The sequence below is a fragment of the Prinia subflava genome, chromosome 16 (genome assembly GCF_021018805.1).
Source record: "Prinia subflava isolate CZ2003 ecotype Zambia chromosome 16, Cam_Psub_1.2, whole genome shotgun sequence".
In the NCBI taxonomy this organism is placed as follows: Eukaryota; Metazoa; Chordata; class Aves; order Passeriformes; family Cisticolidae; genus Prinia; species Prinia subflava.
The window spans coordinates 11276989-11295669 of NC_086262.1; the positions used below are offsets into that span (position 1 = coordinate 11276989).

The following is an 18681-nucleotide window of genomic DNA, read 5'->3' on the forward strand; positions in this document are numbered from 1 at the left end:
CAGCAGAACTTTCATCTCTAATTATTTAATCACTGTTATAATGGAGAAATTCATTCACAGCTCTGGAAATTGTTGAGGGTTTAGGGGTTTTTTTAATGATGTCCCAAAGGAAACACTATCATTTCCTAATATCGTTTTTCCTCAAGTGGCCAGTAGCCAGAGGGAAGAATGTTTTAGTGGTTTGAGGAATGGGAAGGGAGAGAAGGGTACAATGAACATTTTATTGCTCTTTGATGCTGCTGCAGTCTCTGGTAGGTGACTCTGGATGTCTGCACTGTGTCCATGCACAGCTTCTTGTCCTGCTTGCACGAAGTGGTGGCTCAGGACACGTGGATGCAGCTCTACACAGCAACCACTGAATTCTCAACAAATACTGTGATTTGTATTGCTGTGTAAAACTTCTGTAATGTGCTGTCAAACACATAACACTGCGTTTGGGGGGTTTTATGTTATTCCCAACTAGAGCTACCCTTGGTATTGCTTTTAAAGGTCAAAAACTCAACCAGATAATTTCCAATATAATCTGTTCTGCTGACTGAAAAAGTTATGGGAATGCAAAGTATAAATAACAGCTAATCACAGAAGTTTACCCTTTAGCACACAGTGGCATTTTGCTGCTTTTAAATATTTATTGTGTGTGATTAATTCAAAATGTTAAATGGCAAAAAAAGTTTCTTAAAATATTACCCCCCAAAAAAACCAAATTTGAGATAAAGAGGAATTAGCCAAAGAAACTCTTGCTAAGTATCATTGAATAAGAAGGGAGTTTCTCCTATTCTAAAATTATCTTCCATTCTGCTAGCCACAGAAATTTGTATTAAATGTACAATTTCCTGATTAAAATAGGAATTCTCCCACAATAATCTTTCTCTATACTTTGAATTCACTACTTTTTAAATATTTCAAAAACGAATTTTCATGCTGTCACATAAGAACACAGAGAAGAGGGGGAACAGTAAAACCAAACAAGGTTGTGCAAGATCTGCATGAAAAAAGAACAGAACTTTACTTAGCTTCATAATGGTATTTTTTTCTTTAGAAACACCTTGATTTCTAGGGTTAGGAAAAGCAAAAAGTAGTAAGTAGGTTGCTTAGTCCCCTAACTTTTCAATGAGCCCTAACTACTTAAAGTGTTTTTGTGATTGCACAGAACTGACATTTATGGCAGACCTAAATCAGCCACAAAATGGGCTTTCAAAAGAAAATATTGTTCCTCCTCACATGAGTAGCAAGACCCGGACCAGTGGTCTGCAAAAACAAAACAGTGGGGAAATATTATCATCTGCAGAAGACAAAAATAAGCTCAACCTGCAAGCTAAAAGTAAGCAGTGTTATTCATGCATAGTGCACCTCCCTGATAAATCAGCAAACCAAAATTACATCAGTTATGTTTTTGAGTTTTTTCATTTTTTATTTAACATGCCTAGAGCTGTGTTCTGTATTAACTCCACCTTCCTTGGCTGCCGCAAATGACTCCTTAGGGAATTGTACTCTGTAAACAAAACAAATCTCTTTAACTTAGGGCTCCCTTACAATGCTACAAGGCTTCTTGATTGCTTTAAAATAAAAAGTGTGAGGACAGAGGGCATTTAAAGTAATCAGTGGCTGATTAAGTAATTTTGACCAAACAGTAGTAAGTGAAACACAATTAAATCATGTGTAGCAAAAGTTTTAGCACATTTACTATGCACAGTATAAATTTTCCTCATCAGACACTTGAAATAAAATTATCCAATGTTTCTTTTATTGTAACATAGGAAAAGATGATTGCACACTATGTGATAGCTTCACTTCATATTTTTACAAAATAACTCATTGTGAGGTTCTAAAGAAGAGTCTGAGGCATCGGTATCTTAAGGGAGCAACATAATGAGGTAAAGAGGAGCCTTGGTTAACTCTTATATTTTCAGCCACAAAACTTTTATTACCTTTTCTTCAGGTGCACGGGAAAAAATATTAATTTCATGCTTATAATTCTGCTCCTAGCCAAGACTACCTTCTCCACCTGACTCTGATATTGGGTGGTTAATGAAAGGCAGAAAACCACTCTCAAGACTTATTCCTGTCAAGAGGTATATTCTTATATTCAACTGCAAGACAGGACCTAAGAGCTGAGCTATTTCCTTACAAACAGCCTAATACTGCTGGAGTCCACAAGATGGAGCAGAACTCATCTCTAGCAGCCTTTAGCAGAAGTAGCTCAAAGCCTATACTTAGCTCATCTGAATCACGGGTGAATAAGAGGCTGCTGATCTCTGAATTCTCAACAAAAACATAAGAGCTTCCGTGTGCTTTGTGTAACACAAGCTGTTAAATTTTCAGTGTCTAAGAAGCCGAGAAGACAGAACCGATCATAAAGTAGCTTATATTAGGAAAAAAAAAAAAATAGACCTGAAGATTTATATTACTGCGAGACTAAGGAAACTGACCTTCAACTCTGATTATATCCTCCTTCCTCTATTTCTTTAAAAAACCCCATCACCCAAAAGACTTTCCCCTATATAGCACAAGAAGCTCATATGCAGCATCTACTACCTCGTGACTAAATGACTGATATATCTCAAGCACACGCAGCTGCTGGATGGAAAAACAGTTAACAAGCCATACATCAGTAGGCTACATCAATATCTGAGGCACACAGCAAGATCAAATTTTCACACTGGGATAATTTCAGTTCCCTTTCATGATAGATCTTTCTACCAAACCCAGCCCATACACATGAATGAAGTGGCTTTACTGAGCAGTTGTGTTTTCATGTGAGTGACGAGGACAAGCCCGTTTCAGAGCAGTGCACCTGTCATACCAATCCTCCACTTTAAATCACAGCGATTTGATTCACAGGCAGAGTAATAGAGACCTCGTTAAGCTGTCACAACTTAGCTGTGGAAATCCGAGATGTCAAAACGCATTCATTTTTTTTATTGAAAGTTATGTCTGGGGACACATATAGCAGTAAAATCCTGTACTTTTTGTTCCTTTCCTAACTTATGCAAAGGTAAACTCTTTTTTCATTTTCCACGCCCTTTAACTCCGAACACCAAGCGAAGCGCTCAGTCCTGGCCGGGCCTGTCTGGCAGCCCTGCCTGTGTGTGCAGGTGCTTCGGGATCTGCCCGGGCTTCAGAACATGCCCGCATTCCCGGTTCCTTCCCGGCTCGCGATTCCTGCCCCGGTTCCCGGGGCCCTCCCGGTTCCTGCCCCGGTTCCTGCCCCGGTTCCTGCCCCGGTTCCTGCCCCGGTTCCTGCCCCGGTTCCTGCCCCGGTTCCCACCCCTCACTCGGGCTGGGGGCGCTCCCTCTCCCGGGCCGCGGTCATGTGACCCGTCCAAGATGGCTGCCGCGGAGCGTGGCGCCGCGCCCGCCGCGGGAAAGGAGGAAGATTTTGAGATTATTGATAAAAAACATCTCCCTGACGCGGCCGAGCTGAGGAACGAGGAGAAGGCGAAACCGGAGGAAGCGCGGTGGTCTGCTCCCATCTTGTCTCTGGCCAGGAAAGCCTCGGAAAACTTGGCGCTGAGCTATGGCAGCGCCCTGAAGTCCGCATCCCTGGTGGGATTGGTGTCCAAGCCCGGCAGCAGTGACAGCCCGGCAAAGACAAGTACGGCTCCGCTTCTTTAGTAAACTCGCTTTTGTGGTGCGCAAATGAGTTCGCTCCCGTAAGTGCTGCTGGGTCGTGTCAGTGGTGCATGGGTGTTACTTTGAATTTTCTTTTTTTTAAGATGCTGCAGTTTTGTATTGAAGTAAAATTAAACAAGCGACACAGATGTAGAACTTAAGAAATGCATTATAACCAGAAGAAACCTAAACTCCTATATTTGGAGAAATTTACTTTTATTTGCTGCCTTTTCTCCTTCTCCTTAAAGCTCCAGCAGGCTGCCTGCACTGAGGGAACTCAAAATTCTACATCCTCCCTCGAGTGCTGCTGGTTCCGAGAAGGAATTCGCTGTGCCTTTCGTGTCAGAGACTAGACAAGCAGACTAAGATACAGATTTGTTATAAGTTACTTTTTAACGACACTAAAAATGCCTTCAGTAACCACAGCTTGCTTTGTTCAACACTGGCATTTGTGGATCTAGCAGCCCTACAGATTTGTGGAACAGGTCTCTTAGAACTGAATTAAAATGGCTTTGGTTGAATCATATGGAAAATAAATCTCAGCAATATTCATAATGTGGAAAAAACCCCCAAACCTATTAAATTGCAGCAGAAATTGGGCCTGGAGCCTTGTACTCCAGAGTCTCCGACTGGTGCTTAATTGTTCTTGAGCATTGGAACTGAGTTTTGCTCTGTTTGGTGCTAACCTTTTGTTTTTAATGGTACTGAGTATTCAAAGGGAAGTTCCATGGAGTTGAGTTGGGACAGCATGGGGCAATCTTACTGCTAATGGACTTCTTCATTTTTTGTGAAAATTCCTCAGTGTTGCATAGTCAGAGTTGAAGATTAATTGTCCTGAAAAAACAGACTCTTCTCTTTTCCTGCATCTCAAAGTCTCACACCAAACTTCTCGCAGGTTTGTTTCCTCAGTGCCCATCTCGGGCACCTGAGATCTAACCTGACAAAGTGCAGAATATCCCACTTTCTTTGTTTGCTTTTGGAATAATGCTGTGGATAGATGTAATTGAAAATAACATACAGGATTAGGCAAGGGGCAAGGAATAAAATATTCTCTCACCTCAAATGAAGCTCTCACATTTAATGGAGCTTTTACCATAATCTTTCAGCTTCTTCCTTGTAAAGTAAGGAAACACACCACGACATTCCCACATTGTTCAAAGGATTCGGATAATATGTTGATGAGTTTTATGGAAAATTCTGTATGAAAAATCAGTTAATAACTTGTATATGAAATGTGAACAGGCACTAAGGCACCTGTTCTACCTGTTCAATATTATTTACCTTTGATCAAGCACTTAAATATAATTTAAAGCGGGTATTTTTAAGAAATAAGCCAAGGCCTGCAAGACCACTTGTGCAAAACTTGGAGCTTGTTGCCTGCTGAAATCTTTTCCCAGAGATTTTATAACTTCTATCTGCTACTTCAGATCTGTTGATCACATGTTCTAAACACATAAACCTCATCCTAAAACCGGTCTGCCACTGAGGAAATTGTGTCCTGCCTTGCAGAGAGGCCAGAAACTTCAAATCCAAAGAAAAAGAATCAAGAAAGACTTGCAGTCCCAAAGACCAAGGGATGGAGAATTGTGAGCTTTTCTTTGTGCTTCAGTGTTTTCTGACTTCAAAGTGTGCTGAATAATAACAGTAAACAAGGCATGTGGCTTCAAAATGATGTTGAAACAAATCTCTTGAGTTGAGTAAGATACAAAACTGTTTGACTGCATTCTTAAAGGTTGCAGCATCATATCTGTGATCTTTTGCACTGGTAACCTGATTCCTAATTTTTGATGCTTGGCTTTGGTAATGTGTCTAATACTTGTTTATTTTGCATGTACCAACCTGCACAGTTTTGCAAAAGATGTACTTGACTGTGTAAATTTGCAACAGTCTAAAAAATATTGTTCAAGTAATTATTTAACTTAATGCAAACTGATATTAAGACACTTCTTAGTTTAAAATTGTGTTCATAACGAGCATTTAATTCATGGTATTTTATTTTTTTAAGTTTTGTGGGTAATATGTATATCTTGATCAAGGTGTAGAGGCAAAGTATTCCTGGTAAGTAAAAATTCAAATTCCAAAACCCATCAAAATGGTTGGCATTGCTCTGAAACACTCCGAAAAACTCACTGGTTTTCTGTTTGCACAGCTTTTTTTCTGTTTCTAATGTGTAACCTGACAATATTGAGATCAAAATTCTAAATATTACGGTGCTTTTAATCCTCAGCCTCATGTCAACACATTAAATACAATTTTGAGGCATCCATTGGCCATAGACAATATACAGTATACTCCTTATATGTATGTATATACATAATACACTGTATATTGATTATATACTATATTGTATATAGTGTATGTAGTATATACACAATGAACTACAGCATGCAGACATGATAGCATTTTGTGTGTATTGTGGTTATTAAGGTCAGTTAGATTAGAATGACTCTGTTGTCCCACTTCTGACATAAGGAGGAGTTTTGCTCATTTTTAACCCTAAATTAACATTGTGTGCACAAAAAGGAAAATGCCAGAGAGACTTTTGCACAATCTTAACTATCTTGAGTGTGACTGACTCAGAGCTGGAGCTTCTGCCACTGCTGTTTCTGCAGAGTGTGGCTGTGTGTGACCCACAGGTGACAGCAAGAAGCAAGGCTGTCCTATTGAAACAGCAGTGATTATCACTTAAAACGTGATTTTGGCCGCTGGGCTGGGGTTGGCAGCTCCTGTCAGAGCCTGTAGGTGCCTTAAGGAGCAAGGGAGCTGGTCTCGATCCTGGCCCCACTCCTCCTGTTGTCCCAAAACAGATTCTTTCACTTGGTCTGCAAGACGCCAATCTATGCACAGAGTGGAGGAATTTGATTTATTTACGGTTTTGCACAGAAAGGGGGCTGGGTGGCAAATCCACAAAGCCAGCATGACTACCAAACTTGTCACTATTTTTTAGGCATTAGGCATTAATGTTCAAAGACATTAATGTTCATTGGCTACAAATGCCCTAGTTGTCTTACTAATTACGATTCTATCTTCTGTTGGTCAGTGATATCCTCACTTCTCATGCTCATTAGTCTGCATGTTCAGTCTATCTGTTCTTTTGGGTCAGTGAGTTTATTGTGTTGGTGGTCACAATGCGCCCCTGCCAGAATTACCTTCTATCTGTGCTGACTGAGCACAGTTACTGTGTTGGCTTTATGAGTTTCTTCCTTAACTTGGGGGTTCTGCCAAATGTCTTAAAATCATAGAATATGCTGGGTTGGAAGGGACCCACCAGTCCTAGCCCTGTACAGGACCATCCCCGAGAGTCAGACCATGTGTCTGAACGTGTTGTACAAATGCTCCTTGAGCTGTGTCAGGCTTGGTGCTGGTACCACTTCCCTGAGGAGCCCATTCCAGCCCCCAACCACCCTCTGGGTGAAGAACCTTTTCCTGATCGAAACCTAAACCTCCTCGACTCAGCTTCCTTGTGGCACATAAATTCTGCATCCTTCGAGTCCACGATCAGTGCTACATCCTTTTATTAACCTCCCCTAGCCCTGAGGTCACTGAATCATGTCGAGCCCTAAACCTTAATTCCAATTCTCCCGACCAGCGATTCTCCTTTGTAACACCTGGGCGTCACCTACAGCTTGCTCTTTAGCTAATGTTTCACGGGTTAAATCACCCTTTATTGTTGCCTAGACATGAAATTGTACCAAGATCGAAAACCATCCTTTCTTAAGTGAACCTGTACGTATTACACATTTTGCAACCCGGCCGGGCCGGGCCCGCCCCGCGCCCCTCGCGGTGCTCTAAGATGGCGGCCGGCCCGCCCCCGCCCCCGCGCCCGCTGTAGCCGCGGTAACGCCGGGCCGGGCTCCCTCAGCCCGCGGCGCCCCGGCCCGGCCCCGCCGCTCAGGTAGGGACCCGCGGGCCGGGGCCGGGGCCGTGTCCCCCCCGGGGGCCGGGCGCGGCGCTAAGGGGAGGTTTACCCAGCTCGTCCCCGCCGCAGGATGGAGGCCCTGCGCGGGCACCGCGGTGAGGGGGCTTTAAAAGCTGCGCAGCGTCTCCGTGCAGATTGTCCCCAGGTATTCGGCAATGGGGAGGCCGCAGCTCGAATGCTGTGATCAGTTCGGGCCCCTCAGTTCAGGAAGGGCATTGAGGGGCTGCAGCGGGTCCAGAGAAGGGCAGCAGAGCTGGGGAAGCTCCTGGAGCACAAGTCGTATGAGGAGCGGCTAAGGGAGTGGGGAGAGTTTAGTCTGGAGAAAAGGAGCCTCAGGGGTGGCCTTATCAATCTCTACAAGTCCCTGACAGGAGGCTGTAGCCCGGTGGGGGTCGAACTCTTCTCCCAGGCAACCAGTGCTAAGAACAGGATATAATCTTAAACTGCACTAGGGCAGGTTTACGTTGAATATTAGGAAGAATTTCTTCACAGAAAGGATGATTATACATTGGAACAGGCAGCCCAGGAAGGTGGTGGAGACACTGTCCCCAGAGCTGTTTAAAGAAAAACTAGATCTGGTAATCAGTGCTCTGGCCTAATTCAATCAATCACACATTGGGCTCGATGATCTCAGAGGTGTTTTCCAGCCTTACTGATTCCTCTCCCCACCCATGTGCCCCCAGGTACTCGGTGTCACACCATGGAGGAGCGTGCCAACCTCATGAACATGATGAAGCTCAGCATCAAAATCCTCATCCAGTCAGCCCTGAGCCTGGGCCGGACCCTGGACTCGGACTTCCCTCCCCTGCAGCAGTTCTTCGTGGTGCTGGAGCACTGCCTCAAGCATGGCCTCAAAGGTGGGCACGGGCTGCCAGGCTGAGGGGCAGCTCAGGGAGTCTCTGACATGTCCTGCTGTGGCCCCAGCTTGACTTCTGAATGACATTATTAATTCTGTAAACATACAATGCTAGTCAGTATTACAGATATGTGGTTACCCTTGTACACCCTGTATTTTGTGCTTCCTAAACAGTCAGGGTATTTTTAATGCCCCCTTTCCACAGACATGTTGTAAGCTGATAAGACAAAATGACAAAGTAAAATTTGTATAAAATTCTGGAGTTGGAAGCCTATCATTTTTCCTCACAAATTTCTCTGTATGCTCCCTTTAGTGAAGAAGACTTTTATTGGACAGAACAAATCGTTTTTTGGTCCTTTGGAGCTAGTGGAAAAACTTTGTCCCGAAGCATCAGATATAGCAACTAGTGTTAAAAATCTGCCAGAGTTGAAGTAAGTTAATTGTTGGGGATGATGCATCTTGCTCATACTTCTGGAAAAAGGAATCCTTCATGTAGTCTCTTGGCTTCCTTAACAAGCTCTTTTTCTCAAAGAAAAAAAAAATAGAGTATGTAGGAGGCATTGACTTCTCCAAGAGATAAGGAGGATATCTCAAAATATTCAGAGTTTCTGACTAAAACAATGCTGTCAGATTGAAAACAGCATTTGGAAATTTTTATAACCTTGCTAAAAATAACTGAAGTCTTCACAGGTATCTTTTTTCCCCTTCTTTCCCCCACGTCCATGATTTTATCTCATTTTGTGCATGTGCTGATTGTATTTGGTTTGAGTAATTCAGGATGATTGAAATAGACTTGATTTTAATACTAGGATATATTAATGATTGTTATGGTGGTAGTTGACAATATGTGTGGTTTTTCAAATTAAGAAAACTTTACAATATACTTTCCCTGAAAAATGGAACATACTTAAATGTTCTTGTGTTCTGGAGACAACAGTTCATTTCCCCAGAGATTGGTTGTTGTTTTTTAGTAAGTAATGTCCTTCCCCACACTTTGTAAACTGAGAATTTTGAAATTCACAAATCTAGTTAAGAAATCACTTTGGGTTTACTAAAACATGCAACTTTTCTTTTTAGGACTGCTGTGGGCAGAGGGAGGGCTTGGCTTTATCTAGCACTCATGCAAAAGAAACTGGCAGATTATCTCAAAGTGCTCCTGGACCATAAGCATCTGTTAAGGTAACAGCACAGACCTGTTTTCCTGAATATTCCTGAAACACTGGCACCTCCTGTGGCTCCAGGGAGAGTCATTAATTGACCAGTTTAAGGTTGTTCTTGCAGCCTGCAGAGGTGCAAGTGGTTAACTGTTTTTGCAGTGAATCTACAAAGGAATTTGCAGAGTATTTTCTGAGAGAGTTCTAAATCTTCTGCCATATGCAATAAGTTAGTGAGGACTCAGATGAGTTTGTAAAGGCTGCATTATTTTTTGTATGATTTCAGTGATGGAAGTTCATTATAATTGTTTGATGTGCAGTGATGCCTGATGTTTGTTCCAGTGAATTTTATGAACCTGATGCATTGATGATGGAGGAGGAAGGAGCAGTTATTGTGGGCCTGCTGGTTGGACTGAATGTTATTGATGCAAACCTCTGCTTGAAAGGAGAAGACTTGGATTCCCAGGTGAAGATTAAAGCTTAAATAGGATCAATTGGTATAAGACTGTAGTAGAATTAAGTACATCTATAAATACTTTATTGACATGGGTCCAGATTTCTTTCCAGCATGGCTTGTGTTGAAGCTTGTTGTCTTTCCCTCAGTGAATTAAAAGAAATTTCATAAGTAGCAGTTTATGGAAATACTGTCAAAACTAATAACTGTGAGGAAACTGGTCACACATAATATGGTTACTTTGATGCTTTTATGACAAATCCTAGCTTGCATGTTTGCATCAGCTAGGAAGAATATAGGTATTATTTGTCTCTCTAAATGTAAACTGCAGATTTTTATCATTTTCCAAATATACAGTAATGCCTGCTTCTATGCATAATTGCACTGTGAAGGCGTGTTAATATCTTAAATATATTTTTCAGGTTGGAGTGATTGATTTTTCCTTGTACCTTAAGGAAACACAGGACAGTGATGGCAAACAGTATGTATGGTGAATTAATAATTCTAAATCATTACAGTTTCTGTAGAACAAACCTGTCAGACAGTCTGTGGGAGGATGGGAGTGCTGGAGAGCTCAAACTATTAATCATCTTAAAAGGAGAACCCAAACCAGATTTTGTTACCTAAACAAAAGTAACATCTTTCAGGGACTGAATTTGTGGTAGTTTTAACAACAATTTGGAGAGTTTGAGTCTTGAGCTGGGACCAAATTAAAAGTAGAAATATTAGAAATATTAAATTGTAGTTTTATTTGGTTTTAGAAGAGATGGTTTCCCAAGCCACCCATTGCCAACTCACTGCTTTGCTTCTAAGCACGGTTTCAGAAACCCACTCAACTAAGTAGCTGTCTTTGAGGGAGAGATCAGTTATAGAGGAAAAAAATGTAATTTTAGGTGAAATATTAGATTTGGGACTGCAGTTAGCAGCACAGATCAGGTCTTCTAAGGTCTTCTAAGACCTTTAGCAAATGAAGGCATCTTCATATTTTATGTGCTTCTGTCACTTCAGAGCACTTCACTGTGGAGCTGCTGAGAAGCAGCCAAGCAGCTGCTTCACCTCCCTGGTGCTTCTGATCCAGCTCAGGCACAAGTGTTTTTATAAGGAAAGGATAAAAGATTTCAGCTCTGTTTGCAGGTGTATGCTTAAAGCCCTAGTACAGAATAGCACTTTAGAATGAAAGAGTCTCTTCTCAATCAATAAATTCTTGCTTTTACAACTAGAGATGGAGGGATTACAGCTGTCCTTGACCAGAAGCATTATGTGGAAGAACTGAACCGACATTTAAGGTGGGATTTTCATCTATTCTCATATACAAATACTTGTCCTGTTTAGCTTTTCTAGCATGGCTTTGAATGTCTCTGCTGCCAGTCTTGTAGATTTTTGTTTGATATTAAAATGCCTTTTCTTATTGTTTCCAAAAAATCTTTTGGAAGAAGTTTCATTTTGTAGTCCTGCTCTTCTGCAGGTACATGCAATGCCAAAAGCAAGTGTGTGTAATAGTTTAGTTTTTTGAGAGTGATTAACAATATTTTGGAACTATTTTTTTCAAGAGAAACTATTACAAGTGCATCTGGAAATTGATTCCTTAGAGAAGGAGTCTCTGCTCTTCCCCTAGAGGCTGCTCAGTGGGAGGAGCAGGCCTCCCTTACCCTCCTGAGCAGGAGAGGTGTTACAACTGAGAAAGCTAAGCCAGAGCAGGGCTGGCAGCAGAAGGACATCTCAGTGCTTGAGAGGGACAGTTGTTCTTCCTCAGAGTTTTTCCCCAGCTCACCAAAGTACTTCATTGTTAATAAGTGCAAGATGGTAAAAATACTGTTGGGGATAGGAGTAAAAGTTGAACATTGACATCTCATTTATTGTCTTTATGCATCTCTCTTCCTTGCTGCAGTTGCACGGTTGCAGATCTCCAGAACAAAATAGACTGTTTAGAAAAGACCAATTCAAAACTCCAGGAAGAGGTTTGTATCTGGTTAAGTATTAAGTATCTGTATCTGTTAAGTATTTCTCTCTCTTTTCCATCAGAGCTCTTTTCCATCAGAGACAAAAATTCCTAAGACTTCACCTTACACCTCAAATATTTGAGTAGATACTGGTGAGCTGTGGGGGCTGGACAGACTGGCATGGGTTGATGTGACTTCTAGATCATAACACAGATCCAGGGTGGATTTTAGCCTTTTACACTAAAGTACCTTTCTTTGCTTAGTTAATATTTAAAAATAATTGCTGAGGGTGTGAAGCAGAAGTTGGTGAACAAATGTTGGTGAGTACATTAATTTCAGCTGACAGTGGGTATGGCTGCAGAAAGGTCAGGCAGCTCCTGGGGAGAGCAAAAGGGGAAGTGAGCAGCACAGCTGCTGCAGACTGAGCTACTGACTTAAGAATTGCTCCAGATGCTGCATGATTGCACAGTGGTTAAATATAGATCTGTTCTCTTCATGCAGCTTGCAGCAGCTACTGACAGAATCGGATCCCTTCAGGAAGAGCAGCAGCAGCTGAAACAACAGAATGAGTTAATTCGTGAACGGAGTGAAAAAAGTGTAGAGGTGGGACACCTTTTTAGAAATTCTGAGGATCCTTAAAATAAGAGATCCCTTTTGAGCAGCTGTGGTGGTTCTCCCAAGCCCACTGTGCACTGGAATGCTCAGCACAGTTGAGCACGTTGCTGTGCAGGTCACTGGGTTTGGGTGTTGTATGCTCAGGCATTAGATTTTACTGTTCCTCACTACACACCCAAAAATGCACTTGCAGAAGAAATAATGAATTCCAAGTATTAAGGTATTAAAGTAAAATGTTTAAAGGATTAAAATATTTTTATCATTACTGTGACTTTTCAGCTGAAATTTCATTACTGAAATTTTCTGAAATTACCACAGTAATTTCATTACTGAAATTTCAGCTTATTAATGTTTGCCATGTCACTGATTGTAAAACAATAGGATTTTACTTGAAATAGCACATTGAAATACTGTGTTATAGACAAGAATTAAAGGGATACTTTAAATACTTTGTGACCTTATGTAGCTGATGTTTCTTGTAGGTAACAAAAGAGGATACAAAAGTAGAATTGGATACTTACAAGCAGTCACGCCAGGGTCTTGATGAAATGTACAGTGATGTTTGGAAGCAGTTGAAAGAAGAAAAAAAAATCAGGCTGGTAAGGAAACTTAACTACAGAAAGTGAAGTGAAAGACACTGGGTTCAGCCTAGTGTAACATTACAAATACAAGATGACAGCTGTGCACCTTCTGCACCCCTTCAGAATTCACAGAGCAATTGCAAGCAAGATGCTGGGCATTGGTCATTAACAGTGTCTGTAAGGTACTGGGAATTGGGAGGTTTGGAATGTTGGAAATAAAAGGCCTCTGTGTAAGAAACCACTGGCATTATTATAGCAGAGACAGTTAGTGTATGGGGTTATCTGGGTTTTATCCCTGACCTATGGCTACATAGTAGTAACTAGGAAATCTCTTTGTAAGGAACTAGAGAAAGAGTTGGAGCTGCAAATTGGAATGAAAACAGAAATGGAAATTGCCATGAAACTTCTGGAAAAAGATACTCATGAAAAACAAGACACTTTAGTTGCCCTTCGTCAACAATTAGAAGAAGTGAAGGCCATTAACTTGCAGATGTTTCACAAATCCCAGGTATGTACAGGGGGCTGGGGATGCTTTTGTGAGGTTTCTCTTGTTTGGGTGGGTTGTGGTTTTACATTGTTTTTTTCAGTTGAACAAAACTGCATGACAGGCATTTCTACAAGGAAGCCATGGTGTAGCAGTGCTCACACAAAATATACAGAGCTTGTTTCCATGAATGAAACTAAAGTTTAACTAGCCTCTCCATACATGAAGTATGAGTTCAGCAAACCTTCCTTTGCCACAGCTGGTGCCAGAAATCCAGAGGGGATTTTTATAAATTTTTATGGCCTATTTCTTGATGCCTGTTCAGGCTTTAACGAGGTCTTTGCCTCCTTCCCAGACTCTTGCAAGTCAGTGAAACCCCAGTGCTGAGGTGTGCCTTTGCTTTTGAGAGCAGTATTTATATGGGGTTTTTTTTTTGCTTCCTGGTTCCATGCCCACTGAATGCAGTTGTTACATTCAAATCATCATTGGTATTCTTATCCCATCAATTTAATCTGGTTTTATTTCTTCAGGCTTTTTCTGAAGAGAACATTTTCGGCTTGTAGCTGATCTCATAGGTCAAAACTTAGTTAAGGTGGTTTGGGTTTTTCTCTGAGGTTTTAACAAAACAATTGGAGCAATGTCTGCTCTGGCATTATCAGCATTTTGTTTGCACATTCCAGTCAGACCCAGGCATGGCCTTTAGCAAGCTGAACATTCTTTATTTGGTGGCAGACTTTAAACACTGTTCACTATTTCCTACAGAATGCAGAGTGTTCGTTACAACAGAAAACAGAAGCAATATCCTCTTTTGAAGGAAAAACAAATGAGATGATGTCCTCTATGAAACAAATGGAAGAGAGGTAATAATTGCAAGATCAGAAAGTCAACACTGAAGTCAGTAAGAAGTTTCCAATATAAACCCCCACAGGATGACCTTCCATATGCCCCACAGACATTTGGGCCTGTGTGCCAGCATGAGCTTTTTTATTTTCTCTCCTCTGTCCCTCTGTGCTTGCTGTTCTCATTTCCCGGGCAAACGTGCCCATAACTGACCCACTCAAAAAGCAGAGCTCTTTCCATAAGCAGGCTGTTGAGAAACATGTTAACTTCACTTTAAGAACAGGTGTGAATTTGCTTTTGGGGTTTTTTCAGAAACAACTGCTTTCGAAAGTCATTTATTTTTCTCCACTAGCATTTTCAGTTTGAGCTTTTCTAAAGATCCCTGTGGTAACTCTAAAAGAAGAGGGTGAGAGGGTGCAGGGAGGGATGAGTTGGAAACAAACGTCTGTGTTCCCTCCTGTGCAGGCTGCAGCAGGCAGAGAAGGCCAGGCAGGCAGCAGAGGAGCGGTGCAATAAGATGAAGCAGGAGCTGGCTGGGAGGCTGGACTCGTGTCGGCAGCAGATGGCCCAGCTGGACGGCAAATGGTATTTAATCTGAGCAGGTGTTTTCCTTCCCTTTGCCATTTCTTTAAGAAGTGTTTTCTACTCCTTTTATGCTCAGGTCTAAGGAGAGGGTGAGTTTGAAATTCTGTTGGCTTCAGCATTGACAGATGTATGCAGGACCCAGGGAAGCACAGCACTTCTGTACAGTGCACAGTTAGCAAGAGGCTTTTAACATGTTTTTTCCAGAATGTCTGCTTTAGAGGACAGAGTGGCAGCAAAAGTCTGCCTATTCCAACTAGCAATTGAGCTTTCAATTACTTTTTTAATAAATCAGGAGATAGTTATGGTCATGCTTGTAGGCTGAGCATAGAACTGACTGTCATCCAAAGGGACTGGGATTTCTGAAGGGGCTTGTGGGTGTGTTCTGAGGGAATGTTAATCCTCTAAAGATTTCTAATACCGATAGAAAAAGCTTCTTTCACTGTTCAGACTTCAGGGTAGAGCGTCCCTTTTAAACATGACACATTAAACACAGGTAGTGAAATATTTACTCGTGGGGATTGGTTTCTTTGGGGGTCTTGTGGTTTGTTGTTCTTCTAGCCCTTCTTTGCTGTTTGTTTTCTGTGATGTGAAAATGTTAACATATGTTAAATGTTAACCATGTTAACATTTTTGACGTCTGCTGCCTGTTCTTTCCTTTCTCAGAATACCACTCTAGTTTTGCCCTCTTTTGGACAAGATTTCTACTTCTCACACTGTTTCTATCCTTAAGTGCTATAGGATATTCTTCTGCTATAGGGGTTTTTTTTAGAATGAATTCTTTTTAAATAGCTCAACTCTGGAAAAGGAGTTAAAATCTGAAAAAGAACAGAGACAAACTTTGCAAAAAGAACTGCACCAAGAGAAGGATGCAACAGCCCTGCTTAAAACAGAATTGCAACAGATGGAAGGACTGAAAAAGGTATGCAGTTTCAAGCATTCAGAACAAGTGAATGTGATTTATTTTTTAAGCATGAACGTTCTTGTTAAACTGAAGAGGATTTGCTGCCATGTATGGAGCAGTTTCTGAGGTCACAATTATGCACCCGTATCTGTCTGTGTGCTCCTGTGTTGGCACAGGACTGCCATGTTCTAGCTATGTTGAAGGATGTTCAAAGCCTGAAAATCTTCCTTTTCTTGGTAAATATGGTTAAATTATTCCATTGTTTGTGCAGAACCTGTGAGTAGTTCCCCCATGTAATTTTAAAAATCAAGCCTTTGAAACAGGGGGATTTGCAAAGGAGCTGATTCTTGTGAACTGTTTGGGTGGAGTGATCAAGGTTATGGGTCAAACAGTGGACAAAAAACTTGAGTGTGCTTGATTTTATAGGAACTGAGAAAACTGCAGGATGAGAAGCAGCAGCTGAAGAAGGTGCATGAGGAGCAGGAGCAAGCTCTTCAAGAAATGGGACTTCATCTCAGCCAGTAAGTTCTAGGGAACAGAACTCCTGTAAACCAAGAATTTTAAACCTCATTTACTTATAAAAATCAATTGATGTGAGAATTTTAGGAGGCAATTACTATGTATGAGAAACTAAAGAGCCATGAAATGAAAGTGAGGGAGGTTCTTGTCAGAGTGAGCTGTCTGAGAGGAAACATTAAAGGAAATGTTTAGTTCTTACATTTTCCTACATTCTGTTTATACTGAAACAGGGCAAGCCCTGAGTTGATGAAGTTTCCCAGTGACAGTGAGTGGTTCAGAAGGGTAACAGGGAGCTCACTGAAGAATGGGGGTTTGGGTTCAGTGGCTCAATGGTGGAATGGCAGGGAAAACCAAGCACAACTAAATAAAAAATCATACAGGGCATTTTTTTTCCAGATCAAAGCTGAAGATGGAAGACATTAAAGAAGTAAATAAAGCACTAAAGGTACTCTCTTGTGGATGTTCTGACTGACCATATTAATTTCATTTCACATGTTTGAATTTCACCCTGGTTATTCTGCTTTAAAAGATGGCTTTTGAAAAATACCAACAATGTTGGTAAAATGCCTATAAGTTTATTTGTATCTCCAGCGTGGTTTTCCTTCCAATTTTCCAGGGTCATACATGGCTGAAGGATGATGAAGCAACTCACTGCAAGCAATGTAGAAAGGAATTCTCCATCTCAAGAAGGAAGGTAATGTTGTTCAGATTGTTTAAATAATCCATGGAAAACAAAAGTGGTGCTGTTTCATCGCCGTGCTAGGGAAGACTGAGCCTGTTCAATTCCCTGCTCGGCCCTGCGCAGGAGGAAATGCTGCTGGGAGGGCTGGGCGTGGTGGGAAGAGGAGGGACTCAGAGACTCGGGCACAGTTCCCAAGGCCTGACTTCCCTCTTCCTGATGCTGTTTTCAGGCAGCTGTGCTCATTGTGACTCTGTTTTTGTAGCACCACTGCAGAAACTGCGGGGACATCTTCTGCAGCACTTGTTCCAGTAACGAACTGGCACTGCCATCGTACCCCAAACCCGTCCGTGTCTGTGATAACTGTCACACGTTACTGCTCCAGCAGTGCTCCTCTAACTCCTCCTAAGGCTCTCCCACCCCTGACTGAGCCACTTTAACATTGGAAAGTAGCCATTATTTTTTAAATTCTGAATTGCAGGTGTTTTCTGTGCAGCAGACTGGACTGGCTGGTCTGATAATTTCCACTGTAAGAGGAAATATGTAAATTAATTTGTAGGGATTGTGCAAGCTCATGCTTCTCCAACTGAAATAATTAAGAAGTTATGTATCAACTGTAATTTCCCCAGTTCTATTTGAAACTAAGATTCATTTTTCTGATTTTTATAGATATTTGTATTAAAATTTGTATATGGCATTTCTACATTTATTTGATCCCTGTAGACATCGTCTCTGTACATGAACCTTATTTCCTTACCGTCACTGTAGGTGCTCCTGTGTGTTCCCCTGGCTCGTGTACAGTTTTGTATTTGCTCTAAATCAGAGAGGAAAAGGTCGATTTATGAATTGTCTGTAGAAAGCTTTATAAGGAGTGTCAATGAATGTGCCTTCAGTTCACTGCAGTCAAATCCTGCACATTATACTTGTTCTGGCAGTCGCTGTGACCACAGTGCAGTAGTCACACAATAAAGTCTTTTGCAAAGACTGAAAGCAGGCGCAGTAACAATTATTGACACCTGTCTGTCACAGATCCTACAAGAGAATGTTCTTGCATATCCAGGGTTTAAGCTAAAGGTACCAGAATGTGTCTGGGATACCTGACCAATGCTGTGGGAGTCCCTGGAAGGAATTCCCTGGATGAAACCACTGCTCTGCAGCTGGAACTGCTTTCACCCTTTTCCAGAGAGAAAAAGGGCGGTGACTCCAGCTCAGTGCCCACCCCTGGGACAGAAGAGAGCAGCTGCTCCCTGTTCTGCCAGGCCTGGGCTCGGCTGCACCAGGACCCCAAAGCCCTTTGTGTTCCTGTGCCAGTGCATGGGGCTGTCACCTCACCAGCACCACCCTCTACCCAGGGGTGTCCCAGAGCAGCTCCTGGACCAGGGGAGCTTCACCCAGAGGCTCCGTGTGGAACACTGCAAACCCAGCGGTGACCCCCGCTCTGCCCCAGCTCTGACCAAGCCATGAGTGCAGGGAGCTGGGCTCAGTCATTCCAGAAAGGCAGTGCTCAAGGCAGCCAGCCCAGGCTGCAGTACCCAGTGCTCA

The 18681-nt window shown here is 42.0% G+C and overlaps 1 protein-coding gene across 4 annotated transcripts; it reads left to right on the forward strand.

The window, feature by feature from the left end:
- Window positions 1-3301: 3301 nt before the first annotated feature.
- RUFY1 (RUN and FYVE domain containing 1) lies at window positions 3302-17848 on the forward strand. 4 transcript variants are annotated; one of them, XM_063413611.1, is made up of 18 exons: window positions 3302-3595; window positions 8215-8388; window positions 8701-8818; window positions 9465-9566; window positions 9884-10007; window positions 10418-10476; window positions 11216-11281; window positions 11884-11953; window positions 12437-12538; window positions 13033-13149; window positions 13472-13639; window positions 14378-14475; window positions 14921-15040; window positions 15830-15959; window positions 16368-16462; window positions 16857-16905; window positions 17077-17154; window positions 17405-17848. In XM_063413611.1, the coding sequence occupies exons 1-18, from the start codon at window positions 3328-3330 to the stop codon at window positions 17546-17548; spliced, it is 2082 nt and encodes a 693-aa protein (XP_063269681.1). In that variant the 5' UTR covers window positions 3302-3327; the 3' UTR covers window positions 17549-17848. The 4 variants fall into 4 exon arrangements, with proteins under 4 accessions (XP_063269681.1, XP_063269685.1, XP_063269684.1 ...); XM_063413615.1 differs by having other exon boundaries at window positions 3526-3653; XM_063413614.1 differs by lacking the exon at window positions 3302-3595 and adding an exon at window positions 7382-7507.
- Window positions 17849-18681: the final 833 nt, after the last annotated feature.